This window comes from Salvelinus fontinalis, chromosome 8, assembly GCF_029448725.1.
Source record: "Salvelinus fontinalis isolate EN_2023a chromosome 8, ASM2944872v1, whole genome shotgun sequence".
Taxonomy (NCBI): Eukaryota; Metazoa; Chordata; class Actinopteri; order Salmoniformes; family Salmonidae; genus Salvelinus; species Salvelinus fontinalis.
In genome coordinates this window covers 5,906,326-5,931,384 of record NC_074672.1, presented here as the reverse complement: position 1 = coordinate 5,931,384, position 25,059 = coordinate 5,906,326, and the positions used below count along the sequence as shown (strand labels likewise).

The window sequence follows — 25,059 nt, the reverse complement described above, 5'->3', positions numbered from 1 at the left end:
GAATAACTCTGACTTGTGTGATAAGTTTGTCTCATTTGATATGAAAGAAATTAACAACATTCGGGGATGTTAATCTTCACTTGGTGACCACTCCTGACGACCTGGGTAAATGGTGCACCAGGGTTCCCTCAAACTTGGGATCTCAGGGACACCACACTTTGGGAATGGAGCAGATGGACCCACCTTTGATCTGAGAGGCAGCGAGCCGAGTGGATACCAAATCTCAAACCTAGTTAAAAAAAGAGGTGAGCGAAACACGCAAAGTGTCGTTTTTAGAAAAGCCTCGTAGGCTCTGAGTGTGTATTCCTGTATTTTCCCAGTATGGGAGGAGTTGCTAGATTTATTGAATAAACATTTTTCCATAAAGTTAGTGAACCAAGGTGGCTGACTAGCTGTTGATGTTGAAGAAGCGTCCCGTCCACAAGATTATCTGTCACAATGGCAGAATCACCTGAAAGACGCACATCGCTTGCTGCTGACTGGAGTTGGTATCGCAGTTGAGAAAATACTTTTAGACAAAAAGCTAAAAAGCGACTGCCTCTAAAAACCAACGACTCCCTTTGAAAACGGCGATGTGGCGTCAGAAACATTTATTATAGTGTAAAAATGTACTACAAAGTGTAGCTAAATAGAATAACTTTGGTCATACCCACTCAGCGTCCAAGGACATGGAATTATGGGCGATATCAGGTCTGTCTGTTGTGGCCGCTATTTCGCCCCCAAATAGTCATCCCAAATTGGGCCGTGTATAACTATGTAAATGTCTCTCGGACAAGGTGACTTTTATCAATATACACTCTAAAAGCTAAAGGTTCCTGGAGTGTCCTTTAGGGGTTCTTCAAATTAAAACTCTGGGAGAACCCCTATAAGTTCTTTGAAGAACCCCTTATAATGGTTCCTCAAAGAACCTTTTGGGGTTCATTTTTTTTTAAACTCCCTGTCCACCCTCCCTCCATTATAAAACCATATTTTAATAACAATATTGACTTAAATAATTAATTGTTTATTTAGTGGCACCACAAATCTGAATTAATATTTACAAAACAATTTACCAAACAAAACACATTACAAAATTGCAACATTTCTGCAGACATGTCAGACCATAATAAATAATACATTTACTTTGTACAGTGCTTTTCATGACATTTAAATAATAATAATGATGTACAATAAAAACAACATACATTAAAAATGAATCATAGGTAAACTAACAATATTGTATTCTTGATGCTAAATACAGATTTTTCAGCTTTTAGTGTGTATATTGTATCCACTTAGTTATGTTAGGAAGTTTGCCATCTTTATGACCGGCCCTGGTAACTCCACCCCAACTTCTCTTATCCCCCAGAACACAGTAACTTAACAACATAAGTGTTTTTCTGACATTTTTGGGACATTTAAGGGAAAATAAAAATACAGCCCTAGCAGAGCCCCAAGTCCCATTGGGACGTCCTCAAGGGCGTGGATGTTCTCCCCATCAAAGGCCAGCGGGATTTCACTCTCATGGTGAAATGGGTTTCCGCAGATGTGCAGTAAAGGAGTGAAGAGTGGTGAAATCTGTGTCAACAAAAGTAAGAAAAGATTAATACACATACAATTAACAAAGAACATAACAAATGTTCAGCTGTAGTTTTATATAAGCATGCACACCTGTGTTTATGAAGAAACATGATTTGTGCATAGGCATACCTTGTCACGGACATAAAGGGTCCTCATTGAAGAGGTAGGGCAAGAGCAGAATCGCTGCTGGGGTCTCCAGTCCTAGTAAAGTAAAGCAATGATGTTACTACACTTGCTAATTTTATTACAAAATACATATGAGAAAGGGGAGGAATAAGAGCAAATCCCTTTTCTGTATTGTCCTTCAGGAACTGTCAAAATAGCAGGATGATGTCCTCACCCCTGCCTCGCCTCTCTACCTCTGATAATCCTTGAATGATCTTTTTGTCTATATCCAATCCATGGACTTGATTAATTTCTGACAAGATCTGAAAAGATAATTTGCACACCTCTGTATCCTAATGGATTTCAGTTTGTATTGACTGCTATGTAGGTTAAATGTACACTTCAAATGCAGCTGTCCTACAACATATCTGTACCTTCTTCTTGATCCCAATTGCATTGTGTCCATGTTCTGTCCTATAAGAATTTCAAAGGAAGAGAAAATGTGTCAAAGAATAGTCTTTAAAAAACATAAATATATATATTAAGTAAATATTGAAAGATAAATGGCATCGACATACAATGTAATGCAAAATAGAAGAACATATTGGAGAAAGCACTAGCCAATACAGTACTGCCATACAGGCCTAATATCACATTTCAAGATATCTTTGTACACAAATTGTTCAATATTTTAGCAGGCTGACTTGAAAGATTATACGCATTATTTTGCTGCGTGGCAATACTGTGTTTGGATTCTGAAGGGCATTTATACAATAGAGGTAGTCTAGATACTGTATTAATACCATTATGCATTTGAATCCCATCTACAGCTACCATCTAAGATATTAATTTCCCTCCACAAGGGGGCGGACATGTAACGTTTCCAAAATGGGATAGTATTGTACATGCAACGTTTCCAAAATGGGATAGTATTGTACATGTAACGTTTCCAAAATGGGATAGTATTGTACATGCAACGTTTCCAAAATGGGATAGTATTGTACATGCAACGTTTTCCAAAATGGGATAGTATTGTACATGTAACGTTTCCAAAATGGGATAGTACATGTAACGTTTCCAAAATGGGATAGTATTGTAACGACCCTGGGTTTATAAGCGCAGAAATCTACTCTGCCGCTTTGAGCATGCTTTTGCGGCACAGTCGATAGCGCGCCGGACCTCGGGCTAGGAGGTCGAGGGTTCGAGACCTGCTCCCTGCTGTTTCATTACAGTATTGTACATGCAACGTTTCCAAAATGTTATAGTATTGTACATGCAACGTTTCCAAAATGGGATAGTATTGTCCATGTAATGTTTCCAAAAAGGGATAGTATTGTACATGTAACGTTTCCAAAATGGGATAGTATTGTCCATGTAATGTTTACAAAATGGGATAGTATTGTATATGAAACGTTTCCAAAATGGGATAGTATTGTAAATGAAACGTTTCCAAAATGGGATAGTATTGTACATGTAACGTTTCCAAAATGGGATAGTATTGTACATGAAACGTTTCCAAAATGGGATAGTATTGTACATGTAACGTTATGCCCCCTTCTGAGTGAATGGTATTGCATGCTGTAGCAGGCTATATAAAGAGGAAGACCTCCATTGACGATTCAGTTCGTTGTAACATCTCGTCTGGACAGGTCACCGTCCTTAGTTAGTTTGTTAGTTAACGCTAGCTAGTTAATTCTCACAAAAGTGAGAACTGCTCTAGATTGAAAACTTACGTTAATGAGTGTGGAAACGATATACAATATATGGGAAAGAATATAGTTAAGGGAAATAATACAAACCTAGTTCTGCCTAGTTAGGACATAACGTTAGCTAGCTAGATAACGGTACTGTACTGTAGCTCATACAACGCCGACGGTCAAACCCGGCTTTCTAATGTTTACGGTAATTAGCTATAGTAACGTTATGGAAGCTATTAATAGAAAACCATCATTATCTTCGTTATTCATTATTATGTTATATTATTATTTAAATTATTTCGAGACATATTCAGAGCCAAACATCTCCCCAACTTACCTTTTTAACTGTTGTCGCATCCAAACTTGTCACCGTCGTTTTCAGTTGAAATTGCGAAGTTCCCGGAAGAAGTCCAGCAACAACGGAGGTTCCTCGATGAACCCACCTTCTAACAAGTTCTGTGAAGAACCTTTTGGGTCTGTTTTTCATTATTGAGCAAGAACCCTACGGTTCTTAGGGGATCTGAGAACAACTCCAGTTGAACCCTTCATTTTTAGAGTGTAGTCGGCTCTATTTACTCTCAGATTCAAACATGCTGATTAGCATCAACGATCAAGTCAGCTGCTCAAATACAGTATGAGGTGGGACGGTGAACTGATGTTGACCTGGGCAGTCAGCTGCTGCTGCTCCAATACAGTAGGAGGTGAGACGGTGAACTGATGTTGGTGAATTGATGTTGAACTGGGCAGTCAGCTGCTGCTACTGCTCCAATACAGTATGAGGTGAGCCGGTGAACTGATGTTGAACTGGGCAGTCAGCTGCTGCTGCTCCAATACAGTGTGAGGTGAGACGGTGAACTGACGTTGAACCGGGCAGTCAGCTGCTGCTGCTGCTCCAATACAGTAGGTGAGACGGTGAACTGATGTTGAACTGGGCAGTCAGCTGCTGCTGCTCCAATACAGTATGAGGTGAGACGGTGAACTGACTTTGAACCGGGCAGTCAGCTGCTGCTGCTCCAATACAGTATGAGGTGAGACGGTGAACTGACGTTGAACTGGGCAGTCACCTGCTGCTGCTCCAATACAGTATGAGGTGAGACGGTGAACTGATGTTGAACTGGGCAGTCAGTCATTCATTCTGTATTATGAGTCTGGTCTAACATTGTTGGTACTGAAAAAGCCTACTGCACATTGTGGTGGAAATTCTAACCATTCAGGAGAGACTTTGTCATTTCCTCAAACAATCAACCTTTATTTGATAAGAATTGCAATAATGTAGCTGGTCAGCCCTGCACTCTCAGGTGGAAGGCCGAGAGCTCGATGACACAAGGAGTTCAGAAGCCTTATATAGTCCAACTATCTTGTGCGTATAGAAAACACGTGAATGAGACACAAACTAACTTTGAATTGGTGGTCTCGTTCTGTAGCAACAGCTAGTTATTCTAGTCTTCTAGTGAGGTGTCAAAACAACAGGAAATCACTCTAGACACAGTTCCTCTGAAGTAGATCAATGGTTCCCCGAATTGGGGCAAGCAAGCGCCTTTGGCCTGTCTGTCGAGAGGGGGTGTGGTTGCACACCCACACAAACATACACATAAACTTCTCAACCTTAAGGAGATCCTTCAACACATTAAATGTCATATCAATTTAGAGGTTAACATAGATTTTCCCTCACAACATTGCACAGAGAGAAGTCAGACCCAGCCTGAACTGTGTGATGTAGTAGGGAGGGTTAGTTTCTCTAGAGATAAATCAGACCCAGACTGAACTGTGTGATGTAGTAGGGAGTTGTAGTTTCTCTAGAGATAAATTAGACCCAGACTGAACTGTGTGATGTAGTAGGGAGTTGTAGTTTCTCTAGAGATAAATTAGACCCAGACTGAACTGTGTGATGTAGTAGGGAGTTGTAGTTTCTCTAGAGATAAATTAGACCCAGACTGAACTGTGTGATGTAGTAGGGAGTTGTAGTTTCTCTAGAGATGAATTAGACCCAGACTGAACTGTGTGATGTAGTAGGGAGTTGTAGTTTCCAACGTAGTTTAGCGCATAAAACGTTGTAATTAACTACAATGACCATAATTGACTGCGCACTTACTTGTCTTGTCTGTGTTTCTTTTACACCTGTTAAGTTCTAAATAAAGAGTAAAAACTCAGACGATAAGTAAAGCTCAAACCAAGTTTATTCACCCACTGAGTCACAGCTGCATAAGACCAAGACATATTCACACAAGCGCTGGTATTTAACCCTTTATGCTGAGTCTCCTGTTACACCTCTGTTGCTATGCAGAACATTAGTCACATCAGTTCTTCCTCACTTCATCTGACCTCGGCCCAAATTCCTCCCTCCTCCCCACCTCACGGCCTTCCTGTTGACTTGTACCAGACTGTGGCCCTTCTCCTCCCCACCTCACGGCTGTCCTGTTGACTTGTACCAGACTGTGGCCCTTCTCCTCCCACCTCACGGCTGTCCTGTTGACTTGTACCAGACTGTGGCCCTTCTCCTTCCACCCCACGGCTGTCCTGTTGACTTGTACCAGACTGTGGCCCTTCTCCTTCCACCTCACGGCTGTCCTGTTGACTTGTACCAGACTGTGGCCCTTCTCCTCCCCACCTCACGGCTGTCCTGTTGACTTGTACCAGACTGTGGCCCTTCTCCTCCCCACCTCACGGCTGTCCTGTTGACTTGTACCAGACTGTGGCCTTTCTCCTTCCACCTCACGGCTGTCCTGTTGACTTGTACCAGACTGTGGCCCTTCTCCTCCCCACCTCACGGCTGTCCTGTTGACTTGTACCAGACTGTGGCCCTTCTCCTCCCACCTCACAGCTGTCCTGTTGACTTGTACCAGACTGTGGCCCTTCTCCTCCCACCTCACGGCTGTCCTGTTGACTTGTACCAGACTGTGGCCCTTCTCCTTCCACCTCACGGCTGTCCTGTTGACTTGTACCAGACTGTGGCCCTTCTCCTTCCACCTCACGGCTGTCAGGTTGACTTGTACCAGACTGTGGCCCTTCTCCTCCCCACCTCACGGCTGTCCTGTTGACTTGTACCAGACTGTGGCCCTTCTCCTCCCCACCTCACGGCTGTCCTGTTGACTTGTACCAGACTGTGGCCCTTCTCCTTCCATAGGATCCCTGACGTCTAACAATAATACATTCTGACAGAATGTAAATGTTCTACATTCCCCTCTCTCAAACAGTGACATGAATAAGGATATTTCATATTTTCAAGATCAGAAGTCAGAATCCTTCACCTGCTATGTAAAAAAGACAGACGAATGCACGATGGTCAATGCTATCTGGGATATTTGGGACATCCCTAACCCCTAACCTTAACCCTTTTAAATGTCAACTTCAATGGGTTAGTGTTAGGAATTTTGTTAATAAATAGTTAAAACAAATTCTAGCTTTAGATAAAGCTATAACAAATTGAACTCTGTACGCCTGGTGAAAAGAGATTTGTGGGTCATAAAATAAGCAGAAAGGATCGTTAAACTATGGTTGAACTGACCCAACTTAGCCCTGAGGTGTTTAGATAAGGCTGTGGGTAACATTTTAGGTCTTCCATTATCTTGAGTTGTCTGCTAAAGTGGTAATAAATTATAGTGAGCCTTCAGGATAAATGATTATATTATGTGTCATGTGAGTGCCCTGTGAAGTTGGAATGAACTTTTGAACCTGTTTTCTATTTGTCAGGACAATGAGACTTAATTCTGTAACCTATGACGTCATATCTTGTATATAAACCTGTGTTTATTATCAAATGGCAGTGTGCTCCGAGAATAAACACTATTATCTAATTTTAATAAGACTGTATCCTGTCTATTTTATGTTAATAAGTATCTTACAAATTCTTATAAATAGACAGATTGAATTTAATGAATGAGTATATTAGAGGAATTATTTAATTCCACTAACAGTTAGGGACGTCCCAAGGATGTATCTCCACCTGAAAATACATGATTGAAGTGATTGATAGTTGGTATTCAGCAGTCATAAAGCCTTATTTACTTTAATGAACTACTAAAATAGTGATTTTGTCAGACAGCAGCTCTGCATCCTTCCATCCCTCCTCAGCCTTCCTCTCCTCTGAAGACCCAGTGAGGGTGGAGCTCAGTCAGAGAGCTGTTGAGGGACTGGTTAGGAAGAACACTTCTACAGCCAGAGAGGTGAGAGGTCACACAAGGTTTAGATGGTAAATATTTATATTCCCTTCGCGGTTCATCACGTCCGCAAAAGGGAATATGTTCCATCATCCATGTTTATTTACATTAGTGGAAATTCTCACCCCTTTTGGCTGTATGAAAGTTAATTTCCCCTCACATGCATTTGATATTTTTAAGGTAATTTGTGTCAAATGTACTTTTCCCCACTCATTCACCCCATCTCTTTACATTGCTGATGCATATTCGATGGCCAGACTCAAATTCCGAACACAATGCCCATCCTGGCAGATCTAAACCTAATGCAGCACATTGTGACTTTTGTGCATCCAGACCTAATGCAGTTTGGAGTGATCAGAAGTCACATTTAGGTGCCAGGTGTAACTGAGGCCATAGATGCTCCATATCCATTACTTTGAGTGTTTTATACACTGCTCAAAAAAATAAAGGGAACACTTAAATAACACAATGCAACTCCAAGTCAATCACACTTCTGTGAAATCAAACTGTCCACTTAGGAAGCAACACTGATTGACAATAAATTTCACATGCTGTTGTGCAAATGGAATAGACAAAAGGTGGAAATTATAGACAATTAGCAAGACACCCCCCAAAACAGGAGTGATTCTGCAGGTGGTGACCACAGATCACTTCTCTGTTCCTATGCTTCCTGGCTGATGTTTTGGTCACTTTTGAATGCTGGCGGTGCTCTCACTCTAGTGGTAGCATGAGACGGAGTCTACAACCCACACAAGTGGTTCAGGTAGTGCAGTTCATCCAGGATGGCACATCAATGCGAACTGTGGCAAAAAGGTTTGCTGTGTCTGTCAGCGTAGTGTCCAGAGCATGCAGGCGCTACCAGGAGACAGGCCAGTACATCAGGAGACGTGGAGGAGGCCGTAGGAGGGCAACAACCCAGCAGCAGGACCGCTACCTCCGCCTTTGTGCAAGGAGGTGCACTGCCAGCGCCCTGCAAAATGACCTCCAGCAGGCCACAAATGTGCATGTGTCTGCTCAAACGGTCAGAAACAGACTCCATGAGGGTGGTATGAGGGCCCGACGTCCACAGTTGGGGGTTGTGCTTACAGCCCAACACCGTGCCGGACGTTTGGCATTTGCCAGAGAACACCAAGATTGGCAAATTCGCTACTGGCGCCCTGTGCTCTTCACAGATGAAAGCAGGTTCACACTGAGCACGTGACAGACGTGACAGAGTCTGGAGACGCCGTGGAGAACGTTCTGCTGCCTGCAACATCATCCAGCATGACCGGTTTGGTGATGGGTCAGTCATGGTGTGGGGTGGCATTTCTTTGTGGGGCCGCACAGCCCTCCATGTGCTCGCCAGAGGTAGCCTGACTGCCATTAGGTACCGAGATGAGATCCTCAGACCCCTTGTGAGACCATATGCTGACACATGCACATTTGTGGCCTGCTGGAGGTCATTTTGCAGGGCTCGGGCAGTGCACCTCCTTGCACTAAGGTGGAGGTAGCGGTCCTGCTGCTGGGTTGTTGCCCTCCTACGGCCTCCTCCACATCTCCTGATGTACTGGCCTGTCTCCTGGTAGCACCTGCATGCTCTGGACACTACGCTGACAGACACAGCAAACCTTTTTGCCACAGCTCGCATTGATGTGCCATCCTGGATGAACTGCACTACCTGAGCCACTTGTGTGGGTTGTAGACTCCGTCTCATGCTACCACTAGAGTGAGAGCACCGCCAGCATTCAAAAGTGACCAAAACATCAGCCAGGAAGCATAGGAACAGAGAAGTGGTCTGTGGTCACCACCTGCAGAATCACTCCTGTTTTGGGGGGTGTCTTGCTAATTGCCTATAATTTCCACCTTTTGTCTATTCATTTGCACAACAGCATGTGAAATTTATTGTCAATCAGTGTTGCTTCCTAAGTGGACAGTTTGATTTCACAGAAGTGTGATTGACTTGGAGTTACATTGTGTTATTTAAGTGTTCCCTTTATTTTTTTGAGCAGTGTATAATATGACTAAATGTGTTTCTTTCTGTGTTGCAGGGGCAGTCAAGAAATGGAACGGCAAGGCCACAGAACATAACATAAGCAGAGCCGTGGGAGACCACCTCAAGCCCCTGGTAGAGCCGGGGGTGGTGTTTACCACTCCTTCAGCAGGCTGGAAAAGTGTGATTGATCTGTATGATCCATTTGTTTGTTTCAATTTTCAGTAGTTGAATCCTTTGACATGGGATTGCTACTGATTTTCATACTAGGAGTCTGTTGATAGGTCAGTCATTGGGTTCATTTGTTGAAATCAAGTCAAGCTTTATTTATACAGCACATTTCAGACATGGATGCAACACATTGGCTTCACAGGAAAAAACAATGAAAATAAACAACAAAAGAGGATAAAAAACAGAAGACTATTGAGCATTCTAAGGAAATGCCATTGATTACAATATTAATTGGATGCAACATCCAACCCCAAATATAAGCTTGTTTTTTAGGAGGGGTTCTGAAAGACACTATGGGGGTGTCCACTGAAATTGACTAGTAACAACAACTGGGACCTAAAAGACACCCACCATGAGACCCACTAAATCTGCCCAAGGGGCAAACAAAAGAAAAACCCACACCAAACTTAAAGACAGGAAGCAAACCAAAAAGGTGGAGCAACTAAAGGTGTTGACTCTCCACATTGATCAAGACAACTGGAGCACTGGGCCAGAAACTCTTAAATAGAACCTGGACCAGCTCAGGTGAAACACCTTCCCACTAAAGGATGGACAAGGCAGCACAGGTGTAACACATACTGACTAAAGAGGTGGCACCAATCAGTGCATCCTGTGCTAATGAGCTATACATGCTAAAGTCCAACCTCAAAACATAAATGGAAAAACCAAAGCCTGTAACACCTATAGACAACAAATATATCCTATATTTCTGTTGGAAAGTTTGCTTACCACCAACAGAAAACATCTTTATTTCACATTATAATCAACTACAATGCTTAACCTTCTACAATTGAAACATGGTGTCTACTGGCTGTCAACAATTAAAAACAAGAAAAAACACATTTCTAAATGATAATATATAATCGTATCTTCTCCTTTTTCTTTCTATAGAATCCTAAAACTCACTAGCTTCTAGAACTCTCGTCCCCTTGGAACGAGCCCAAACAAAACTAATCTCCAATACGGAATAACATGCAGTCAAAATAAGATCCATGGCAACTCACTGGCTAAACGCAAAACACAAATCTTTATGACTGCCCACCCTTGAGAAAATCAGCGACCAAGTTGTCCTCACTACGGACATGTCTGATTTTAAGAGGAAACTCCTGCAATATCTGTAGTAACTTTCCACCTAACTGCAGCGCTTCTCTCTCTTTTCAGGGTTCACTAGATAGGCATGTTGTTGGATCGGGGCCCAGTCCCCAATGTCATGCTCTAGTACATTTGGGTTGGCACATCTGAGAATGAACCCTGATGTTCTAAAAGCAGGGCAACAATGTCAATATAATTGTACCCAAATATTGTCAGTTGGTTGCATAAATATTTATGATTACTAAATGTTACATGAATATTAAACATGAAATATCAAAACCAAATGTACACCCCTTTGTTAATATGTATTGGCAATAATTCACTTAATGATGAGGCATGGAAAAATAAAACATGTATCTTTTGTCATGCTGGATGTTTGAAATATGAGGTGATTTAAGTCCTGCTTCTTCAGTAGTGGAATAAAGACAATTAGCACTTGGATGTTGTAAAGAAATACTGGAGTGATGTAGGATTGTTAATACAATTGATTATAGACCAATTTATTATACTGCGTCCATGTGTATAGGCTGCAAGTACGTTGAAATTAAGTTGTTTTAAAGTCATTGAAAAAAACAACCCAAAACAACATTTTCAACTTTCACATTCAACTACAACCGAACACATATTGGACTTTGTTTTCAATGTCTTTCCAATATTATTATTATTATTTTTTTAACAAGTTTCCAAATCAATAACCAATATGCAGAAACAGTTTGGGATAAATTGAAAAGCTTAACATAAAATGGGCTATATACACAAACATCTGCCACAATAATCATATTACTTGTATTTTTTAAAACAAGCACCTTATAAACTGCACCAGAAACACTTATGTTTTGACAAGTAGCAGTAAATCACTGATATTGATTAGGGGGGAAATCAGGTTGTATGTGCTGTTGAAATGAACACAACTAAAAAAAAAACATGGAAATGGGAGATATATTTTACCTCACTGGTTAGAGGACAACCTGCAGAAGACAGTCAGCTACATTTGGAGTGATGCATTTATATTTAGGGCTCGCTAAACAAAGGAACGCAACACTTATTTGTCATTACTCATCGATATCATGTTGAAATCAATTGTGCGAGGAGGGAGATGAGGTTGCACGTCCTGTTAAAACTAACAGCTCAAAAACCACACGGAATCTGGGAATAATGTGTACATCACTGGTTAGAGGACAATTTGTAGAAAACCGCTAGCTACATTTTGAAATGTTGCATTTTGATTCAAGTGGGTCACCAACACAGTCAGTGTAACACAACTCTTTTTTGTTAGTCACTTTTTGTTAAATCACATAAATAGTACTCTTTCAATTCAGAGCCTGGATCTTTCCCCTGAGGCTAATATACATATCATGTTGAAATCAATAGAAAAGGGGGCAAACATTTAGGGTTCTACATTGTGACATTATTAAAATAATCATTCTACAATGTTAAAACATTCTACATTGGGACATTACTTCATTGATATCATGAAACAACTCCTTCATGTATTTTCTGATGTTTAATCAGAGATCTTTTATCAGAGTATTTCTTCCCACATTGATTACAGCTATAAGGCTTCTCTCCTGTGTGTATTCTCTGGTGTAATGTCAGATGGCCAGATCTAGTAAAACTCTTCCCACATTGATCACATCTATAAGATTTCTCTCCTGTATGTATTCTCTGGTGTAGCATCAGATGGTCAGATCTAGTAAAACTCTTCCCACATTGATCACAGCTATAAGGTTTCTCTCCTGTGTGTGTTCTCTGGTGTAAAGTCAGCTGGCCAGATGTAGTAAAACTCTTCCTACATTGATCACAGCTATAAGGTTTCTCTCCTGTGTGTATTCTCTGGTGTAAAGTCAGCTGGCCAGATGATGTAAAACTCTTCCCACATTGATCACAGCTATAAGGTTTCTCTCCTGTGTGCATTCTCTGGTGTATAGTCAGCTGGCCAGATGTAGTAAAACTAGTCCCACATAGATCACAGCTATAAGGTTTCTCTCCTGTGTGCATTCTCTGGTGTAAAGTAAGCTGGCCAGATGTAGTAAAACTCTTCCCACATTGATCACAGCTATAAGGTTTTTCTCCTGTGTGTCCCCGCTGGTGTACCATCAGGCTGTCTGGCCGAGAAAAACTCTTCCCACATTGATCACAGCTATGAGGTTTCTCTCCTGTGTGTGTTCTCTGGTGTATAGTCAGATGGCTAGGCGCAGTAAAACTCCTCCCACATTGTTCACAGCCAAAAGATTTCTCTCCAGTGTGAATTCTTTGATGTATTTTAAGTTTTACTGAAGAGTTGAATCTTTTCCCACAGCCAGAGCAGCAGTTAGATTTCTTCCCTGTGGGTCTCTGCAGGTGTTTCTTGAGGAGTTCTGACCTGGAGAGACTCTTCTCTGCCTCTTCAGCATCATGATGTTGTTGAGGATCCCCAGAGGGCCCACGATAGTCTAGTCTCTCTTCTGTGTGAATCACAAAGTCAGACAGATGGTTAAAGGCCCACAACAGCAGAAATCCACTGTTTATTTGAGGTAAAAGGTGATGCCCAGAGCATACCCATGAAGTTGTACAACAATTGATGTCTGTTAAATTTGACAATTAAGAGAGTCAAGTTAGCAACAATAGTCATATTTTGTCTTGTAAGTTATTCAAGTTGTTGAAATCCTAAGCACTGTGCCAGACAACTTTTGGTCTCCAATATAGGCCCCTTTCTCTGGGTTTGCTAAAATTGCAGCCCAAGGTCAATGCACACACAATTTGATGCAGAAACTCCTCCCTGCTAATGAGGAAACCGCTAGTTATGGATGTAGTACATCTGCTAATGAGGATGTAATATATCTGCCTGGAGCAAAAATGGTAAACGAAGATTTTAGTTTTTCACAATGTATTTTGAATATTACAGCGCAAGTCAGGAGTGCTACTCAAGGAAACTCACATTAAGCTCTGTGTCTATTCACTAATTCACCGCCATAGGGGAGTTCTCATAGGCTGAAAGCAAAAATAGCCTCCATTTCCAGGTTGCTTATGAGTGCATTTCACATTACTTTGGATTATAATTGGCTTGTTTGAATCATCTGCTTAATATGTTCGTGTTATTGTCGCAAATCAACTGCTTTTTACTTTAAAAAACACTTCAACCAGTAAAATGCTTTTTGGCTATCTTTCCTATCAGCCTGACAATGAGGGTTTGTAAACTAAGTGTTAAACAAATTGGCCCATACCATCACCAAACAATAACATAGTAGGAGGTCGACCGATACCGATTATTGGAGGATCAAAAAAAGCCGAATCCGACTAATCGGCCGATTTTATATATATATTTGTAATAATGGCAATTACAACAATACTGAATGAACACTTATTTTATCTTAATATAATACAAGTAAAATCAATTTAGTCTCAAATAAATAATGAAACATGTTCCATTTGGTTTAAATAATGCAAAAACAAAGTGTTGGAGAAGAAAGTAAAAGTGCAATATGTGCCATGTAAGAAAGCTAACGTTTAAGTTCCTTGCTCAGAACATGAGAACATATGAAAGCTGGTGGTTCCTTTTAACATGAGTCTTCAATATTTCCAGTTAAGAAGTTTTAGGTTGTAGTTATAGGAATTATAGAACTATTTCTATACCATTTGTATTTCTTATAACTTTGACTATTGGATGTTCTTATAGGCACTATAGTATTGCCAGCGTAATCTTGGGAGTTGATAGTCTTGAAGTCATAAACAGAGCTGTGCTTCAAGCATTGCGAAGAGCTGCTGTCAAACGCAGGAAAGTGCTGTTTGAATGAATGCTTACGAGCCTGCTGCAGCCTACCACCGCTCAGTCAGACTGCTCGATCAAATATCAAATCATAGACTTAATTATAATATAATAAACACAGAAATACGAGCCTTAGGTCATATTCAATTTAATATTGCTCTTCACCGAGCTAGGAAGGGGCGGGGCCAAACAGGTGTTGATACCTCGTTTCCCTCCTTCAGGGAACAGTAATTATAGTCATAAAGTTACACTCCCTTTCAGTCGGTCAACTTCGGTACAACATACTATGGGAAATACAATCATTCCCCATGCCGACCCCAACGGATACTAAATGAAACGGCCCATGGCAGACCACCCAGACCTGACCCCGCAAGATGTGTCAGTTTTGTAAATTTATTCATTGTCTTTTGTTTGAAACACTCCTGTCAATGTTGAGTAAGGACGCACACACCTAATTACGCATATAGAAGTAGGACTAGTCTACCTGGTGTCATGACGTTGGCCTGGGGGTAGGTTTATGACAGTCATAAATACCTCTCCCCCCCTTTTTCCTCTCTCTACCCTACTGATGTGACATTTGAAAATCCTTTGGTTAACAGAGATTCTGGGAACATCAGAAGGTGGGGGGAAATGAACCATATTCTGGTAATCCGACCAATTGATCGGTTGTCATCTGAGACATTCTCATCAATGATAGGATGACAAACTCTACAGTGGAAAGTCTGCACATTGTAGTTATCGGATTCACATGGAATTGTTGTTAAATTTAAATGTTTGAATATAAAATTATTGATGAAGAGATTAAATGTAATTTTAGCTTCCAAATGAGAGATTCGGTTTTCATAAGGTTAGGGCTTTGCTCAATCAGTGGCCCGCCCCTGTGAAGAGACATGGGTTATAAAACTTTTAAACACACCCTTCTCCCTCCACTATATAAAGCCTTGACGAAAATGTAACCTCCTGTTCCGGGGATGTTAGGATGACAATCCGATGTCAGAATGGTTCAGATGTCAACTACAGAACTAAGCCAATCTCAGCGTGAGCTTTGGTTGCGAATGGTATGAACTTTGAACTCTTATTCACTACAGAAGTGATACCTCCTAGCCGTTGAGTTAGCAACAGCAGCTGCAAATGTGGGCTAGGAAAGAACAGACAGAGTATCCCGTCTACCACACAACGACGTTACTCCAACGTATCCAGTGACCACCAGAGACATTCTTCAAAGGACAAAGGACTCTGTTGGGCAACACGGTCTTCCATCTACCAGCAACCTACCGAAGCGCAGCTCATAGTAAATATTTATTGCATTTTCCTTTTCCAAATGGGCGGTAATTTAGAATGCATAAGATACTGTATTTACGATTGCATGGCTTCTCCCTTTGTTCCTCAAGTCTTCCCGCTCTTTCACTCAAACCCAGCCCCCTTTTCTTTTGTGTAACCAGCTGTCATATCTGTTCCGCCCGCTAGGGACGTTTTCCTTTATGACGTAATTTGTAATCAAGGTATGATTCATTCTGTGTATATGTAATTCTGTGTGATTAGTTAGGTATTTAGTAAATAATTAAACCCAATTTTGTATTGCAGATTCAACTTGTTAGCCAGGGTTCGTGAAGATAACCAAGAATTTACAACTTTCAGATGAGACTGAAATAAGGTGACGATTAATATTGACTGCTATTGATGTAAAATATTACTAGGTCTTTAAGAGTTTATTCGGAAGATAACAGCTTTACAAATATTATTTTGTGGTGCCCCGACTTTCTAGTTAATTACATTTACATGATAAGCTCAATTAGGTAATATCATTTATTACGGAGAAAGGATTTTATAGAATAGCATGTCATATCACTTAATCCGGCATAGCCAAAGACACTGGCCTGTTCGCAAATGTAGGTCTATAAATGTGCCCATTTGGGGATGTCTCATAGTATTTCTGATTGTCATAACGCTGCACCACTAATGAGTTGTGGAGCTTCTCATCTGGACAAGAGGAATACCTATGTGAGAATGCTGTTAATCGACTACAGCTCAGCATTTAACGCCATAGTACCCCCCAAACTCGTCATCAAGCACGAGACCCTGGTTCTCGATCCCGCCCTGTGCAACTGGGTCCTGGAATTCCTGACGGGCCGCCCCCAGGTGGTGAGGGTAGGTAACAACATCTCCACCCCACTGATCCTCAACACTGGAGCCCCACAAGGGTGCGTTCTGAGCCCTCTCCTGTACTCCCTGTTCACCCATGACTGCGTGGCCATGCACGCCTCCAACTCAATCATCAAGTTTGCGGACGACACTGCAGTGGTAGGCTTGATTACCAACAACGACGAGACGGCCTACAGGGAGGAGAGGTGAGGGCCCTCGGAGTGTAGTGTCAGGAAAATAACCTCACACTCAACGTCAACAAAACAAATGAGATGATCGTGGACTCCAGGAAACAGCAGAGGGAGCAACCCCCTTTCCACATTGACAGGACAGTAGAGGAGAAGGTGGAAAGTTTTAAGATCCTCGATGTACACATCACGGACAAACTGAATTGGTCCACCCACACAGACAGCGTTGTGAAGAAGGCGCAGCTAAGCCTCTTCAACCTCAGGAGGCTGAAGAAATTCGGCTTGTCACCAAAAGCACTCACAAACTTCTACAGATGCACAATCGAGAGCATCCTGTCGGGCTGTATCACCGCCTGGTACGGCAACTGCTCCGCCCACAACCGTAAGGCTCTCCAGAGGGTAGTGAGGTCTGCACAACGCATCACCGGGGGCAAACTACCTGCCCTCCAGGACACCTACACCACCCGATGTCACAGGAAGGCCATAAAGATCATCAAGGACAACAACCACACGAGCCACTGCCTGTTCACCCCGCTATCATCCAGAAGGCGAGGTCAGTACAGGTGCATCAAAGCAGGGACCGAGAGACTGAAAAACAGCTTCTATCTCAAGGCCATCAGACTGTTAAACAGCCACCACTAACATTTAGTGGCCGCTGCCAACATACTGACTCAACTCCAGCCACTTTAATAATGGTAATTGATGGAAATTATGTAAAAATGTATCACTAGCCACTTTAAACAATGCCACTTAATATAATGTTTACATACCCTGCATTACTCATCTCATATGTATATGTATATACTGTACTCTATATCATCTACTGCATCTTGCCATCTTTATGTAATACATGTATCACTAGCCACTTTAAACTATGCCACTTTATGTTTATATACCCTACATTACTCATCTCATATGTATATACTGTACTCGATACCATCTACTGCATCTTGCCTATGCCGTTCTGTACCATCACTCATTCATATATCTTTATGTACATATTCTTTATCCCTTTACACTTGTGTGTATAAGGTAGTAGTTGTGGAATTGTTAGATTAGATTACTTGTTGGTTATTACTGCATTGTCGGAACTAGAAGCACAAGCATTTCGCTACACTCGCATTAACATCTGCTAACCATGTGTATGTGACAAATAAAATTTGATCTGATTTGATTTCTCAAAGCACATTTTTTTCACCTCAAACAGCAAGTGAACAAAGTCTAATCAAAATCAACTGCAAATGAGAATAACTCCTCAAAGTATTTGTAAAATATTTCCAGCTCTCGCCCTTTCGATAACCACTCGGCACAAAAGGGAAAAATGTAATGCTCTGATCCAGTGGAAATGTCATAAAATACCTGATTACTTCTTACCCCTTTCACAAATAGCCTACAGCTGTGTCTGTCCCAAACTCACTGGTGCGGGAAACTGGGAGCCCAGAATATTTTATACAATGTTTCAAGTTTGTTGTAGACAGGCCATGTGATTTATAGGATTTATTTGCAATGTTTTTATTTGTTGGCTTTATGTAGGCTATTTTTTACATAGTTGGCAATGGCAATAAAAGTCACTTTTAGATTTGTGTAATTTTCATTTAGATTTAGATAGAATGTAAATTAATCACAGACAATGATTTTGAGATACTATTATAAATTAAATGAAACTGCTCCAGTAAAATGTGCATATTAAAATCATAACTGGCACGCAGATCGGTAGAAAAGGTCAGTTAAATTTACACTCCAAATGTAGGTTGCCGACTGCTTGTGTAGCCTATTACCAGCAACGTAAGAATTTACAAAGGCCAGCAGAGGAGGTGGTTCAGGAATATTTTTTTCTCTTCTGGTTGGGCAATATTGATGTAATGGCATGAAAATAAATTGGCTGAATATTATACAATGACTTATCAACAGCTCTAACAATTTGAACCCCACAGAAAATCTACACTGGCAATTCTAGAATATACTATATATCCTAGAAACCTGGTTAAACTATCACTATGACATCATGGATGAATTCTAGAATATACTATATAGCCTAGAAACCTGGTTAAACTATCATTATGACATCATGGATGAATTCTAGAATATACGATATAGCATAGAAACCTGGTTAAACTACCATTATGACATCATGGATGAATTCTAGAATATACTATATAGCCTAGAAACCTGGTTAAACTATAATTTTGACCTCATGGATGGCCAGTTCTTGTATTCATAGTGTAGTGAATTCAGAGGGTAGCCCTGAGCTGGACTCAAATCTGGGTCCAGTGACTGTCAAGCCAACACCTTTTAACTGTTACGCCAAGATGTCTGAACTTCTTGACGAGATCGCTAGGTTTTGGGTTAAGGTTGATATAATAGCTTTCTCTATGAATTTGAGAGTGGTTACATTTCTCCAGCCCCCATCCCTCAGCCGTTTACCAAACCAAGTCTCTGAGCAGCCATTTTGTTTCACTTTAAATCCTAGGTTGTCCCTTTAAAAAAATCTGCAGTTGAAACAATATCAAAGCTGCAATTCCACCACTGTTTTGGTAATACGATGATGGATGGGGCTGGAGAAATGTAACTAGTCTCTAATTCATAGACAGAGCTATGGAGGCAAGGAGTGACCATCCATGATATCAGCATTATAGTTTTAACCATGTTGAGGCTATACAGTGTTGGTTTACATTGTTTCTAGACATTGGAGTAAAAAAAGCTTATTTGGGGTTCTGATTGGGTACAACAGTTGAACTAAACTCACGAGGCATGTGTTATATTCTTCAAGAATCAATGGCTATAAATAAATAATTTTAATGTCACAATATGGATGTAGCAATTGCATACTTCCCCTTTAACGCCACACATCAGTTCAACAACTGCAGAGTTTGTGCCTCTGTATTTAAGACAGTACTTACTAGTGTTAATCAGGGAACGGTTTCTCAAAACCATTTTACGGCTAAGTTCACCATTGGATGCCTTAAGATGCGTTTGGGAAACCGGAACTAGATACCCAGTTTCCTTCTCTTCTTCCTCCTTTCTCGATGTGAAATTCATCTCCACCTCATCTTTCACTCCAAAAACTGTATGCTCCTCTTTCTCTTCCCCCTCTTCTTTTACTGCAACATCCTCCTCCTCTTTCACTCTGAACGTGTCTTCCTCTTCTTTCACCGAACCGTCTTTCTCTTCTTTAACTACATCAGCCTCACCCTCAACTTCTTGTTTTACTGTGATATTCTGCTCTTCCTTCTCCTCTTTGACGAGAGCTTCTTTCTCCGTCCAGCAGATCTCCTCTTCTTTAGCAGGACGAGAGTAGTTTAGTAAGCTCATGGTCGGAGATGTTAGCTAGCTAGGCTAATGCTAACTTAACCAGCCCGCTAGCTGACTAATAACAACACAGTAAATATGAAATTAAATCGGATAACTAACTAGACGACAGAAGTGGGTTTAAAACACAGTGGCTAATATACACTAAAGCGTCTAAATGGCTTTATTGGTTCAGCTATTTTGGCTAGCAAGCTACGGATGTGGCTGACTAACTGTTGCTCCTGTTGAAAGACGCGTTCTGTCCACTAGATTATACGTCACACTAGCAGCACTGCCTTAAATCCCAACATCTTCATCTGCTGACTGGAGTGGGTAACGCAGTTGATTAAAATGTATATTTGAAATGTTTTACAAAAAGTTATAGGGTAGGAATCAGGGACGTTTGAGATCGACTGAGTTTTTCAATGTAAATCCATTGAACGAGACAAGTTACCAGACAGGACATATTGCTAATGCTCTTCCCATTGATAACCTGCATGACAATTAACTTATGGACGGTGGTGGTGATGACGGCTTATTGGATGACGTCGTCCATCGGGATTCCCCAAAAAAGAAGACGCTCTGGGTTGATCACTGGAGTCAGATGTGAAGGAGGAGGTTGATCATCAGGAGTCAGATGTAAAGGAGAGGTTGATCATCAGTGAACCTCTAGGATTGTGGCTGGGCTGGCGTTTCCACTTCCAGCTTGGTCATGTATTTTGATACATTGAATGTTGATATTGTTGATATTTTTCATTAAATTTTTTATTTCACCTTTATTTAACCAGGTAGGCAAGTTGAGAACACGTTCTCATTTACAATTGCGACCTGGCCAAGATAAAGCAAAGCAGTTCGACACATACAACAACACATAGTTACACATGGAGTAAAACAAACATACAGTCAATAATACAGTGAAAAATAATTCTATATACAATGTGAGCAAGTGAGGTGAGATAAGGGAGGTGAAGGCAAACAAAATATATATATAAATAAATAAAAATATAAAAAAGGCCATGGTGGCGAAGTAAATACAATATAGCAAGTAAAAACACTGGAATGGTTGGTTTGCAGTGGAAGAATGTGCAAAGTAGAGATATAAATAATGGGGTGCAAAGGAGCAAAATAAATAAATACAGTAGGTAAAGAGGTAGTTGTTTGGGCTAAATTATAGATGGGCTATGTACAGGTGCAGTAATCTATGAGCTGCTCTGACAGCTGGTGCTTAAAGCTAGTGAGGGAGATAAGTGTTTCCAGTTTTAGAGATTTTTGTAGTTCGTTCCAGTCATTGGCAGCAGAGAACTGGAAGGAGAGGCGGCCACAGGAAGAATTGGTTTTGGGGGTGACCAGAGAGATATACCTGCTGGAGCGCGTACTACAGGTAGGTGCTGCTATGGTGACCAGCGAGCTGAGATAAGGGGGAACTTTACCTAGCAGGGTCTTGTAGATGACCTGGAGCCAGTGGGTTTGTCGACGAGTATGAAGCGAGGGCCAGCCAACGAGAGTGGACAGGTCGCAGTGGTGGGTAGTATATGGGGCTTTGGTGACAAAACGGATGGCACTGTGATAGACTGCATCCAATTTATTGAGTAGGGTTTTGGAGGCTATTTTGTAAATGACATCACCGAAGTCGAGGTTTGGTAGGATGGTCAGTTTTACAAGGGTATGTTTGGCAGCATGAGTGAAGGATGCTTTGTTGCGGAATAGGAAGCCAATTCTAGATTTAACTTTGGATTGGAGATGTTTGATGTGAGTCTGGAAGGAGAGTTTACAGTCTAACCAGACACCTAGGTATTTGTAGTTGTCCACATATTCTAAGTTAGAGCCGTCCAGAGTAGTGATGTTGGACAGGCGGGCAGGTGCAGCCAGTGATCGGTTGAAGAGCATGCATTTAGTTTTACTTGTATTTAAGAGCAATTGGAGGCCACGGAAAGAGAGTTGTATGGCATTGAAGCTCGCCTGGAGGGTTGTTAACACAGTGTCAAAAGAAGGGCCAGAAGTATACAGAATAGTGTCGTCTGCGTAGAGGTGGATCAGAGACTCACCAGCAGCAAGAGCGACATCATTGATGTATACAGAGAAGAGAGTCGGTCCAAGAATTGAACCCTGTGGCACCCGCATAGAGACTGCCAGAGGCCCGGACAACAGACCCTCCGATTTGACACACTGAACTCGATCAGAGAAGTAGTTGGTGAACAAGGCGAGGCAATCATTAGAGAAACCAAGGCTGTCGAGTCTGCCGATGAGGATGTGGTGATTGACAGAGTCAAAAGCCTTGGCCAGGTCAATGCATACGGCTGCACAGTATTGTTTCTTATCGATGGCGGTTAAGATATCGTTTATGACCTTGAGCGTGGCTGAGGTGCACCCATGACCAGCTCTGAAACCAGATTGCATAGCGGAGAAGGTATGGTGGGATTCGAAATGGTCGGTAATCTGTTTGTTGACTTGGCTTTCGAAGACTTTAGAAAGGCAGGGTAGGATAGATATAGGTCTGTAGCTGTTTGGGTCAAGAGTGTCCCCCCCTTTGAAGAGGGGGATGACCGCAGCTGCTTTCCAATCTTTGGGAATCTCAGACGACACGAAAGAGAGGTTGAAAAGGCTAGTAATAGGGGTGGCAACAATTTCAGCAGATAGTTTTAGAAAGAAAGGGTCCAGATTATCTAGCCCAGCTGATTTGTAAGGGTCCAGATTTTGCAGCTCTTTCAGAACATCAGCTGACTGTATTTGGGAGAAAGAGAAATGGGGAAGGCTTGGGCGAGTAGCTGAGGGGAGGGCAGTGACCGGGTAGGGGTAGCCAGGTGGAAAGCATGGCCAGCCGTAGAAAAATGCTTATTGAAATTCTCAATTATAGTGGATTTGTCGGTGGTGACAGTGTTTCCTATCTTCAGTGCAGTTGGAAGGTGGGAGGAGGTGTTCTTATTCTCCATGGACTTTACAGTGTCCCAGAACTTTTTTGAGTTTGTGTTGCAGGAAGCAAATTTCTGCTTGAAAAAGCTAGCCTTGGCTTTTCTAACTGCCTGTGTATATTGGTTTCTAGCTTCCCTGAAAAGTTGCATATCACTGGGGCTGTTCGATACTAATGCAGAACGCCATAGGATGTTTTTGTGTTGGTTAAGGGCAGTCAGGTCTGGAGAGAACCAAGGGCTATATCTGTTCCTGGTTCTAAATTTCTCTAATGGGGCGTGCTTATTTAAGATGGTGAGGAAGGCATTTAAAAAAAAAAAACAGGCATCCTCTACTGACGGGATGAGATCAATATCCTTCCAGGATACCCCGGCCAGGTCAATTAGAAAGGCCTGCTCGCTGAAGTGTTTCAGGGAGTGTTTGACAGTGATGAGTGGAGGTCGTTTGACCGCTGACCCATTCCGGATGCAGGCAATGAGGCAGTGATCACTGAGATCTTGGTTGAAAACAGCAGAGGTGTATTTGGAGGGCAAGTTGATTAGGATGATATCTATGAGGGTACCCGTGTTTACGGATTTGGGGTGGTACCTGGTAGGTTCATTGATAATTTGTGTGAGATTGAGGGCATCAAGCTTAGATTGTAGGATGGCTGGGCTGTTAAGCATGTTCCAATTTAGGTCGCCTAGCAGCACGAGCTCTGAAGATAGATGGGGGGCAATCAGTTCACATATGGTGTCCAGAGCACAGCTGGGGGCAGAGGGTGGTCTATAGCAGGCGGCAACGGTGAGAGACTTGTTTTTAGAGAGGTGGATTTTTAAAAGTAGAAGTTCAAATTGTTTGGGAACAGACCTGGATAGTAAAACAAAACTCTGCAGGCAATCTTTGCAGTAGATTGCAACACCGCCCCCTTTGGCCGTTCTATCTTGTCTGAAAATCTTGTAGTTAGGGATGAAAATGTCAGAATTTTTGGTGGTCTTCCTAAGCCAGGATTCAGACACGGCTAAAACATCCGGGTTGGCAGAGTGTGCTAAAGCAGTGAACAAAACAAACTTAGGGAGGAGGCTTCTAATGTTAACATGCATGAAACCAAGGTTATTACGGTTACAGAAGTCATCAAAAGAGAGCGCCTGGGGAATAGGAGTGGAGCTAGGTACTGCAGGGCCTGGATTCACCTCTACATCACCAGAGGAACAGAGGAGGAGTAGGATAAGGGTACAACTAAAAGCTATGAGAATTGGTCGTCTAGAACGTCTAGAACAGAGAGTAAAAGGAAGTTTCTGGGGGCGATAAAATAGCTTCAAGGAATAATGTACAGACAAAGGTATGGTAGGATGTGAATACAGTGGAGGTAAACCTAGGTATTGAGTGATGATGAGAGAGATATTGTCTCTAGAAACATCATTAAACCAGGTGATGTCATCGCACATGTGGGTGGTGGGACTGAAAGGTTGGATATGGTATAGTGAGCAGGGCTAGAGGCTCTACAGTGAAATAAGCCAATAAACACTAACCAGAACAGCAATGGACATGTCAGAGTTGTGTGTATAGGTGGCAGGGAAGTCAGGCGCAGGAGAGTCAAACGGAGTGTAAAATGGAGTCTTTTAATGAATGTCCAAGTACATGCTCCATAACACTAATAAGAAACGAACATAAACAAATATGTGTATGAAGACCCGTCGCGCACCTATACACATAAAAAACAATACTAACAAGAAACAATCTCTGACAAAGACATGAGGGGAAACAGAGGGTTAAATACACAAGAGGTAATGGATGGGATTGAAAACAGGTGTGTGGGAAGACAAGACAAAACCAATGGAAAATGAAAAATGTATCGATGATGGCTAGAAGACCGGTGACGTCGACCGCCGAACACCGCCCGAACAAGGAGAGGCAACGACTTCGGTAGAAGTCGTGACAGGACAAGGCATATTGACATATTGAACCTATGTTATATATTGGTACCTCCTGTTTCATG

The 25,059-nt window shown here is 41.7% G+C and overlaps 1 protein-coding gene across 1 annotated transcript; it reads right to left on the bottom strand.

Annotated features, from left to right (window-relative positions):
* Positions 1 to 12,281: 12,281 nt before the first annotated feature.
* On the bottom strand, positions 12,282 to 20,430 carry LOC129860430 (zinc finger protein 664-like). The gene is made up of 2 exons (XM_055930817.1): positions 19,787 to 20,430; positions 12,282 to 13,255 (listed from the first exon to the last, which is right to left on the bottom strand). The coding sequence occupies exons 1-2, from the start codon at positions 20,196 to 20,198 to the stop codon at positions 12,282 to 12,284; spliced, it is 1,386 nt and encodes a 461-aa protein (XP_055786792.1). The 5' UTR covers positions 20,199 to 20,430.
* Positions 20,431 to 25,059: the final 4,629 nt, after the last annotated feature.

What these genes read in the sequence shown, in the direction of transcription:
- LOC129860430 (XM_055930817.1), bottom strand. Translation starts at nt 20,198, where the DNA reads ATGAGCTTACTAAACTACTCTCGTCCTGCTAAAGAAGAGGAGATCTGC. An exon ending in CCGTTCCCTGATTAACACTA is followed by an intron (nt 13,256 to 19,786) that starts GTAAGTACTGTC and finishes TGATTCACACAG; the next exon opens with AAGAGAGACTAGACTATCGT.